The sequence below is a fragment of the Xenopus laevis genome, chromosome 5S (genome assembly GCF_017654675.1).
Source record: "Xenopus laevis strain J_2021 chromosome 5S, Xenopus_laevis_v10.1, whole genome shotgun sequence".
NCBI lineage: Eukaryota > Metazoa > Chordata > Amphibia > Anura > Pipidae > Xenopus > Xenopus laevis.
Window position 1 is genome coordinate 87922406 of NC_054380.1, and position 10934 is coordinate 87933339.

The 10934-nt window shown below is 38.7% G+C and overlaps 1 protein-coding gene across 1 annotated transcript; it reads right to left on the reverse strand.

Annotated features, from left to right (window-relative positions):
* Positions 1-327: 327 nt before the first annotated feature.
* On the reverse strand, positions 328-9411 carry LOC121394111 (protein kinase C delta type-like). The gene is made up of 8 exons (XM_041564114.1): positions 9192-9411; positions 6369-6475; positions 5908-6069; positions 5291-5382; positions 5050-5112; positions 3612-3750; positions 2803-2979; positions 328-2387 (listed from the first exon to the last, which is right to left on the reverse strand). The coding sequence occupies exons 1-8, from the start codon at positions 9409-9411 to the stop codon at positions 2211-2213; spliced, it is 1137 nt and encodes a 378-aa protein (XP_041420048.1). The 3' UTR covers positions 328-2210.
* Between the last annotated feature and the right edge of the window lie 1523 nt (positions 9412-10934).

Here is a 10934-nt window from a genome sequence, read left to right on the forward strand (position 1 = left end):
CTACCCTTAATTGTAGTAAACTCAGATCAGTCTCTCTTAGGGTGTTCAACCTTTTTACTTTTTTTTAACCTGCCAACTACCAGTTGATCCAGAGGAAGGCGAAAAACCCCTGAAGCCTCTCCAATTTGCCTCAGAGGGGGAAAAATTCCTTCCTGACTCCAAAAAGGCAATCGGACTAGTCCCTGGATCAACTTGTACTATGAGCTCTCTCCCATAACCCTTTATTCCCTCACTTGCTAAAAAGCCATCCAACCCTTTCTTAATACCGATCTCCCAGTCAGCTTACGAGGACCCAGAAGAAGGATGCCGTGAAGTCCGCTGCCTGAATCTACGACGAGGGGTAAGTATAAAGTATGGGGAATTTCCCCAGGGGGCAGTTAGCCTGGGGGGAGAAGGGAAGGGGGTCTAAATGTCTGGAATGGTATGAGATCTCACATGCCAAATTATACTCTTGTGTGGTTTGGCCGAGTGAATATCTGGCACATTAACTTACCGACGAGTTGATCCAAAACGTAGGAAAATCATTGTGGCCACACTTTTGAAATACCTGTGATTGGACTTAAATAAATACACTTTCTGACAATATTACAGTCTCACAATTGGTTAAATTAGCACATGTTTATACTCAGGGCTGGAACTAGGGGTAGGCAGAAGAGGCAGGTGCCTAGGGCACAAAGGTAGAGGGGTGCCAGGCATGTACCTCTTCTGACGCCTTTCCCTAGTTCAAACCGTTGTGTCCAGGAGCTTTGGCAGCAGTTTCTTCAGTATCCGAGTGTGCGATCTTCCTCACATGCCCACTCATGATATATTGGTGACTCTGCGCATGCGCACTCACGCTTCCGCTTTTCTAACGCAGGCGCACTTGTGATATCTCGGCGCTTGCACTCTTCTGCACATGCACAACCGGTGGGGGGCAACATAGTCGGCCGGGGTGCCTAGGACGCCCAACCGACTTGGCCTGGCACTGTTTATACTCATGTGAGCAGTAACGCCACGCCAAGGCTTCAACCATGTTACTGGCCATTCACACACCATTCACTCCGGGCATAACAGGCCTTGCCTCCTATAACATATATAATACTAAACATTAACATTATAACAATAGTAGAATAATAATAACAATATAACTATGGAGGTTGATAAAGACATGTCTGTGAAGCACAACCCTTTGCACATTCCAGCTGATCCAGAGGAAAGAAAAAACCCATCTGAAGCGGGGGCCAATTTGCTACAGAAGGGGAAAAAAACCCTTCCTGATTTGGATCAGTTGTCTGCGCATTAAAACAGGGTATGTGCTTCACAGACAGACAGCAGAGCCTGATGGAATTTGGTTCCTATAAGAGGAGCCATCTCTGCCTGTCCTGTTACGTCCTTAGCCTTTCATATCTCACATTCTCTCACACAATCACGCACCATTCGCTCTAAATAAATATAAATATACTTACCTCCTTCCGATGTTACTGGGTGAGGTCTAGAAGGTGTTTCCCAGGTGGCACTGGATCAGATGGTATGACCAGGCATTGCAGAGTATGATGGTGTCTCAATGCAGCAGGTGGAGATGATCTTGTTCGGAAGTTCATAGATGATGGTTACTGATGTTTCATATTTCATGCTGATGGAATTGCATGGCTGAGCCTTAGAAACTTAATCCTGCCAAGTAGAATCTATGAAGGAAAGGCCTGGAATGTTCATTGTGTCCCCTGATGCGTTGTTGTTCTTCTGGGACTCCAGGAACGATAGAGCCTTTCCTTCATATGGCTTCATCTGCTCCCTTGATGACTGTATAAAAGGGAGAAAAACACTATTTAGTCTTAATGATTTTAAATATTCAGTAAAGGTATTTGAACCATTAAAGTATCAGCCAGTCCAACAGAAGGTTATGCACATCCTAATGTACTGCATTCTATACAGGTATGTCAAAGAGAGCTGTGAGCTTCCTAACTGATCCCTATGTGCCACCTGTATAGTCCGTTAATCCTGGGGTCACTGAGACTCTTGACTCTAAAACAGAGCTGCTGAGCTGAAACACTGGTAATATAAGTGTAAAACTCCAAGCACCTCAGAAATCCCTAGAAAATGAATGTAAATGGCAAAATTGTTTTGAAAAGCATGCCGAGTAAATTTAGATAAAGTAATGTTTTGTCATTTAGATCACCTTTGATTTCTCTACTTGAGTTGCTTGTTTCATCATATATATTAAATATCTATTTCTATTTTCTGTTTAATAAGTATAAGTATTTCAGCAGCCATGTACTTACTGTTTCAAGGTCGAAAGGCGGTGGTTCTAGCGGCCATTCCAGCTCCTCCCAGTCAATGGCTGAAAAGAATGGGTGCTGTCTGATGTTGCCATACACACCAAGACGCCGGTCAGGATTCCTCTCCAGTAGCTAAAGAAACACATAAACTTGTATTTGAATATTGCAGATATGAGTCTGTGTAATGAACCCACCAGTAATAACCTCAAATAGCAAAGAGCCTAGTCACTAATAACTACTGTATGTGGACTCTGTTAAAGAAGTAAAGGGAATGATCACTGTTTTAAAAATGTATTTATTAAATTCAATCCTTTCACTTGGTCTTTAATTTATTTTTATTTTGACTTATTAGCAATTCAATCCTATTCTGCCAAACACAGACGAACTGTGAAAGTTCAGTGTTACTATTATTATTTGAACTACTTATGTTATCAGGCCCTCTCCTTTTGATCTTCTGTTTCGACTCATACACTAATAGGATAATCAGGCTCTAGTAACCAGGTAGCAGAACAATTAGTGTTACTAATCTTTATTATAAAATTCCCACCTTTCTCAGCAGATCTTTGAGATCCTTACTCAGCCAGGAAGGGATGTTGGGTTCGTCACTGAAGTCCTCATCATCGCTGTCATCTGGGAATGGGATCTCTCCGGTGGCCATTTCACAGATGATGACTCCACATGCCCACCAGTCCACCGCCGCATTGTAGCCCTTGTTTAAGAAGATCTTTAATAGAAAAAAAATAAATTACCATTTTGAGCTTTCTACGTTGGGGTAAATTGTATGGTTTCTGTTATAATACAAGTGTGGGACCTGTTATCCAGAAGTTAAACATTATAGTATTGGGTTTAGGACTTTTCAATCCAAAACAAGGTTTCCTGGTGCATGTCCAGTAGTAATGGGGCATTTCTGATTTATAAATCCTTGCAGTTAGTACAGTATGTCTCTAACGGAAACTGCCACACAATGAAACTAGAGAAGCAGGTCCTTTTTTTTCCTTATAATTATCAGTATTCATGGAGGGTGGGAAAATTTAACTATAAAGTTGAGGGGATTTATCAGAACCTGGGCTGACATTGCTCTGGGTACAAACTACAGTTAAGGCTTAATGCAGCATAGAAGGAAGTTACAGTAAAGTCAGTGACTCTCCTGACATTGTCAAATATTAACAAGGGGTGATTTATGTAGATTAAGGCATCGTCATAACTTTCAGAAGAATTTTTAAGCAGCCATAGAGTGTATGGGATTCAGTGAGTAATGACAGGCCAGTTGGTATATGTAGCTGGGCCCAGAGCAACAGGTAAACAAACAGGAATGTACTTGCAGGATTATTCTGTAAAAATACTTCAATTTCTTACCTCCGGAGCCATGTAGTCGAGTGTTCCAGCCTGGCTAGTGATGGTTCTACTGCCAAAAATGTTCTGCTTGGCCATGCCAAAATCTGCTATTTTTATATGACCCTCATGGTCCAGTAGAATATTGTCTGGTTTGAGATCCCTGTAATAAAAAGATAGTCCAAATTATGGAAAGGAGGAGAAAATTGCATGTCGTGTTGATTTTACAAATAACGAGATGGTGAAATCACAATCAGGGTCTCAGGGAAGCAGAATATAATAGAGAACAGAGTGTTGGCCTTTTTGAAGGCACAAAGTGGTTTGGAGGGATATTCACACTAGTTCATGTGAGCTACATGTTTGTCGACCAAACCAGTTCACTTGTCTATTGACTAGGGAAAGAACACCAGCTAAAAGAGTTGTTAGGATGAGTTAAGGGCAGGCAATGTTCATATAGTGTGGTCATGTTTGCCAGAGGGTATTGATATATGTCTGTTTATTGTAGTGAGTTATGTAGGTATGTACATGTATCTATATGTCTTCTGATCCTGTCTTTGCTCTCCCAACTCACAGTATTATAAGTGTATTACCTTGTTTCACTATCCAGAATTCTAAGGATCAGAATTTAGCTGGATGAGAGTTTTTTGACTAAATTTAGAATGTTAAATTAAATCTATTTTAAACAAAATTGGATGGTAGAGTTAAAATATCTGCCTGTCTGTACTAATGTACCACTAGCAGTGCTAGGTCTATAAATGGACACATATTTGTAAATATAAAAATGATATGCACAAAGTGCAGGTATATCATCCGTTATCAGGAAACCAGTTATCCATGGACTCTATTTTATTCAAATAATCCAATTTTTTTTTTTTAAATTTTCTTTTTTCTCTGTTATAATAAAATAGTAAAGGTATGGGGACCTGTTATCCAGAATGCTCGGGACCTGGGGATCTTTCTGTAATTTGGATCTTCATACCTTAAGGCTACTGGAAAATCATTTAATCATTAAATAAACAGAATAGGTTGGTGTTGCCACCAATAAGGATTAATTATTTCTTAGTTTGGATTAAGTACAAGGTACTGTTTTATTAAAACTGAGAAAAAGGAAATAATTTTGGATTATTTGGATACAATGGAGTCTTAGAAAGAGAGCCTTCCCATAATTCAGAGCTTTCTGGATAAAGGGTTTCCAGAGATCCCATACCTGTACCTTGTACTTTATCCTAACTAAGATATAATTAATTCTGGATAGAATGCATTCTGGATAACAGGTCCCCTGTACTTGTGAATACTAGCAATTCTAAACTAGCACTTGCATGACGGTTGCACAAATTTTGTATTGTGACTCCTGTAGCGCATAAGTAAAAATCACCACAAGTCATCATTTGCTCAACATTTAGAAAATAAAAACACAATAATACATAAAAAGAAGAGGGTGAAATAGAAGACTTTTACTCACCTATGAACGATGCCGTTGTCATGAAGGAACTGGAGACCACAGACTATTTCTGCAGAATATAACCTTTTAAGGGAAAAACATTTTTATTAATTATCTTTATATTCAGCCCCCATCCCACATCCCGTGAAAGTCTGTATATAAACCCAGTGCCTGGTTGCTGGGATACGTGAGGCCCTCCCCTCCATGTAACCTCTGAACGTAGAATGTTCCCATTTACCACATTCCTCCATGTGCCACTTACTCGACTCTGGTCATGTCCAGTGGGCCGTGACTCTCCAGCTGATCCCTCAGGCTTCCCCCGCTGACATATTCCATGATGAGGAAGGCATGCCGCTGGGTACACAGACAAAATAAAAGAGATTAAAATATGTCCAGTTTGAAGGTGTGTGTGGGTAGTGCAAGGCAAGCAGGGCTAATGTAATGTGTGTAAGGGCACTAAATGTAAATAAGTATTTTATGATACTATATTATACTACAGGGAGTCATCGAGTTACATACACCCGACACTTACAACTCACACTTATATACAGAGACTATTACAGTAATGTACTATGGTAGCATTTATCTTTAATAAATCACCTGCCCCAATCCCCTCTGGTATGTGTTGTCTACTGCAAAGTACCGAACGGAAATAATACATATGCACAGAAAGGTAAAAATAAATACTATGTTAAGACAAACATCTTTCTTGTTGCATTTAATAAGTAAATGTATATGTTTTAACTTACATACCAATTCAACTTAAGAACAAACCTACAGACCCTGTCTCGTACTTAACCCGGGACTGCCTGTATATGATACTATATATTATGTCAGATACAGACAAATAAATATACAAAGTTCTTGGCAGATTTGTACCTGTGTTTGAAAAGCGGCAAATCCTTGGCACAGGTATGGGTTTCCGCTTGTCAGCTTCAGTATATTTGCCTCGGTCTGGATGTTACTGCTACTCCCGGGCTTCTTCTTTAAGATTTTAACTGCCACCTTTGATCTCCTGTCTTTTAATGAAGCCAACATAACCTGAGAAAGGCAAAGAGAATAATATAAATACATAGATAAGTCTCTTTTAAGGACATTGTGGATGTAATAAACGGACATGATTAAAGGGTTAAAGGATTGATTAATAATCAAAATATACTGGTGTATATTAACAGATCTAAGATAGAAGAAAACATTTATCATTTTCTTTAAATCCTTTTAAAGAATATCGGAATTTAATTCTATTTAAATACATTTTCTTCTGGTTCCAATCATGTCCATACCATAATAAACATATTAATAAAGAACAACTTCTTCCTTTTCTAAAGCCTGTCACTCACCTTGCCAAATCCTCCTCCACCAATCATGGAATGGAAGGTGTAGCTTGAAATATGCAGCAGGTTCGGCCCTTCAGGATCAGCACGGGGTCTCTTCTGGGCACTTTCACCTAGATCATACAATGGATATGTTAATTATCATATATTTAAGAATGTATTTTGGAGAAAAAATGCCCAAGATGCCCATGATATTAAGCCACCACTCATTACCAAAATCCTTATTCAAATAAGTGTGTGGTTGCTAAGTTAATTTGGACCATAGCAACCAGATTGCTAAAATTGCAAACTGAACAAAAAGCATGCTTAATAAAGGGGCTTGTCATCTTGGAGTTAACTTTTAGTATCATGTAGAGAGGGATATTCTGAGACAATTTCCATTGGTTTTTTTTAATGGTTTTTAAGTTATTTATCTTTTTATTCAGCAGCTCTCCAGTTTCAGCAATCTGGTTGCTAGGCTTCAAATTACCCTAGCAACCATGCATTGATTTGAATAAGAAGCTGTAACAGGAATAGCAGGGGGCCTGAATAGAAAGACGATTAATACTAAGCAGCTATAAGCCGCTGTTTAGATGGGGTCAGGAAAGATTCACAAGAAGAATTCAAATAATTAAAAAAACTATAAATAATGAAAACCAATTGAAAAGTTTTTTAGAACTGACCATTCTATAACATACTGAAAATTAACAAAGTTGAACCACCCCTTTAAGTCAGGGTCCAAAACATTCTGCCTGTTATTTACTTGAATTGAATCCACCTGTTACTAGTGGGTATCTGTATTGTATCTGAATGCAACATGTAATGTAACATACTGTGTGATTGCTGAGGTCAACAACAACCCAGTGACCCAGCTACTTTTATTGTTACTTTTTTCAGGCCCTCAGGCCACTTAGGGAATTAGCCCAGTGCCAATCAGGACATAGGACTCCATTAACTATTTTATCTTTTGAATAAAGCATCTTTTACTAATGGCATGTTGAATATATACAGACAAGGCACAGAATGGAATTATTATTATTAAGGATTTACTGTTCTCTTCTGTACAAAGATATACTTAAATGGTGGTTACTATTATTATTAAAGAATAATAGCAATAGTACTAAAAAGAGTACTAGTACTAAAATTAACTTTGGAGGTGTTAGGGAACTACTGTTAAAAATCTGTTGGGACAATGAGGACTGCTGGGATCCTGTGCTTTAAATCAGACCTTATTCATCTCTCAGACTGTCATTAGGATCATTGTTTTAAGAAGGCGCCCTTTAATAAAATTTATTTGGAACAATTCCCATGTTATCTGGAGCAATAGGAAGAGAGAGCCGAGAGACATCCATGGAATTTATTTTACTTCAATTTATTCAAAACCTTTTTAAGGCACCCTGTTTCTCTGTTGTTGAACAGATGAAACTTTCCAGATGTTTAGGGGTGCAGAATGGGGTTCATATGATGCACATGACTTTTGCTAAATAAACCGCATTTACACAGAATCAAAGCAAAGGTCTATGAGGTAACAACCTGTGTTACCCATCAGCATCTCTGCAAGTAGTGAGGACTGTAGATTGATCACATGCTTTATCTAAGTTTACCTAATGCAGGTATGGCACCCATTATCCAGAGACCCATTAAAAAATGATTTCCCTTTAATGATAAAAAAGTACCTTGAACCCAGCTAAGATATAATTACTCCTTAATGGATGCCAAACAATCCCTTTTGTTTAATTCATGTTTCAATTATTTTGTAGTAGACGTAAAGTATGAAGATCCAAATTTCAGAAAGACCCCTTATCCTGAAAAACTCCAGGTCCCGAGCATAATAATAATGTCCCAAGGATAATAGGTAGAGAGCTAGATAAGAAATATATATAATTCCAGATCCTGAAGCTAATTAGCAGATCATTTACATACATTTTGCAATGATTTCTGAGCAGTCATGCAGTGTGCATTTGTGTTCAGTGGCAGATAAAATGTAAGGGGATTTATTGATTGGTGATATAGGTCACTATTGGAATCAAGGAGATCTAGGTAAAACAATTATGAGGTAAATTGTGGGCTATGGTGCATGTCACTGCAGGGTAATGCAGACTATAGAATATGGTGCACTATATGAAGGCACATTGGGAATTTTTTGCTGTGGAAAAAATATACAGAAGATAATATAAGCTACAGTTGGATTCTGGGCTATGGGCTGAGGAGTTTCAGGGGGAGTGTCAGTTATGGCAGTTATACTGGAGCAAATTAACTGGACTTGCTGTGTTTTTTTACTTGAAGATGTTGCACTAGTCATCTGACTGGATTTCTTTGAAAATGCCAGTCAGAATACTGGTGAAATGTTTTAGGGAGAAAACCCTTAAACTTTTTTGAAAGCCAGTCAGATGACTGCTGAAACGTCTTTAAGCAAAACACAGCAAGTCCAGTATATTTGGCTTATTTCTACAGATATGCCATGACCTGGATAATGAGAATCTTTACAAAAATCATCATGGATGACAAATATATTTGCACAATGTTGGCTTTTTTTGTGAGCAATTGGGAATGTCCTGCAGGCTGGCAACACCCCTGTCCATAAATGGTTCATCTCAGCTGAAAATGGGTTGCTTTGCAATAGGCTTTCAACAGCATATACTGTAAAATGCAATAGAAATATGTTTGCACCTATCAAGATGAACCAAGGTGGATACAGGTCAGTTAATAAAAGTAGGGGCCATATAAAAACACAAGCAGGTCCCCAGATATAACAAACTGTGTGTTTTGGGCTCTGGGTCCAAGACCAAAGTCAAAACATATCCTGGGATAAACCATTAAAAAAATTTTTTTCCAATTTCGCCATCTTACCTTCTGGGCTGTTTTCCCTGGACCTTTTTTCCTTCTTCTTGGGACGCTCTTCTGAATAATAATCGCTGTTTCTTCTTCCAGTCTTCCCCTCTGATTTCTCTTCATGGTGTTTCTTCTTTCCCTTCTTCTTCCCTGGTCCTTTCTCTTCTTTACTCTCTCTCTTCCTTTTAGTGTCCATAGTCACTCCTGGTCCATCAAAATTAACTCGCTCCTTCTCCATTTTAACCAAAAAAATGCACCCTGTCGTCTCTCCTACCTCCTCTCTCTCTGACGCCTCTCTCCTCTCTCACCAACGACTATAACTGTCAACCAGTGTAGCCCTATGGCAGGTGCCACTTGAGTGACATCATTAATGACATCATCATCGCATGCGGCATGTTACAGGTACTATAGTCTTTTTTTGACCTCAGCTATTATCTTAAATATAAGCATTTTGATCACTTTTTGTGCACTTAGATAACATTTAATAGTTCTTAATTTGTGTGGTGCTGCCATTAATTTAGCATAGCATAACATATCTGCCCTGTTATATTAGTTAGTTATATAGGTGAGCAATATCACTCAACCCTTAGGTTATAAATACGTTCTTCTTTTCTTACTGTTCTAAATTGATACATTTAATTGATATATTTATTATCTTTGTCCCTGCTGAGCAGAATCCCTGTGTTTCATTACAGGCAGCTGTTAGAATTGATACAATAGTTGCTAATATTCCACAGATGCTGCTGAGAAATGCACCAACTAATGGAGCAAATTGTAACAGTTCAGAATATGCACCTGGATCACTGAGCTGCTAGACTGACATTTAGAATGAAATAAAAAAAACAAAAAATGGAAAGCAATTGAAAAAAAAAAATGTATTGGTGAACAATCTGAAAACAACTGAACTACAAAGATGAACAACCACATTAAAGATTCCCTGTAATCCCTTTACTATTTCTAGGGGCTGGGGTTGAGTGGTAATAATGAGTGAATCTCTCCAGTTTTGCTTTGCCGAAATATTCATGAAACCGTGGGGAAAATTTGGAAAACCGCAAAAATGCATGAAACATTTAAATTCAAGTCAAAAAGCATTGGGTGTTCTTTCATGGCAACTTTTCAGTGCAAAATACATTTAAGTCTATGGCTGTGGAACTTTGCTGCAAATCTGTACCTGCTGAAAATTTTTGCTCATTACTATCAAGTGGCCTTCCAACACCTTTTGAGGATAGGATCTCTTTTTCTGCCCCTGCTTAACTCTTATTTGATGTACTTACCATTATACTGTGCAGATTACTCCATTATAACTATTTTGTTCACTTTTGGGGTCAGTGACCATTCTTTTAACTTTAGTATTTCTCCTTTTCATCAGCACATGCTGCACCATGCATCACAAACACATTACAGAAGCATATATTAGCTTAAGAAGGTGTATTGTTAATTCCATTTTTAGGGCAGTAGTATCTGATCGAGTTTAGCACTAAGTAAAGTTGCCACCTGGCCTGTATTTTACCAGCTTGGCCAGTACAAAATGGCCAGGGGAGTAACTACTGGGGGTGCAGAGGGTGTTACCACACCCAGGCCCACACCCCCTTGGGGCTGATGCAGAGGTGCACAGAAAACTGCGTCCAGAGGGGGTTGGTTGCCCTGCTGCATGGCCTGCACCCGGGGCCACCCCTCCTTAGTTCCGTTACTGAAAACGTTGCTTGATGTCAATGTTATTAAAAGAGAAAAAAAACATAAAACTAAAGGAAAGCTGGTTTT

What these genes read in the sequence shown, in the direction of transcription:
- LOC121394111 (XM_041564114.1), bottom strand. Translation starts at nt 9,411, where the DNA reads ATGGAGAAGGAGCGAGTTAATTTTGATGGACCAGGAGTGACTATGGAC. An exon ending in GACAACGGCATCGTTCATAG is followed by an intron (nt 3,751 to 5,049) that starts GTGAGTAAAAGT and finishes TTTTTATTACAG; the next exon opens with GGATCTCAAACCAGACAATA. An exon ending in TCGACTACATGGCTCCGGAG is followed by an intron (nt 2,980 to 3,611) that starts GTAAGAAATTGA and finishes TTTCTATTAAAG; the next exon opens with ATCTTCTTAAACAAGGGCTA.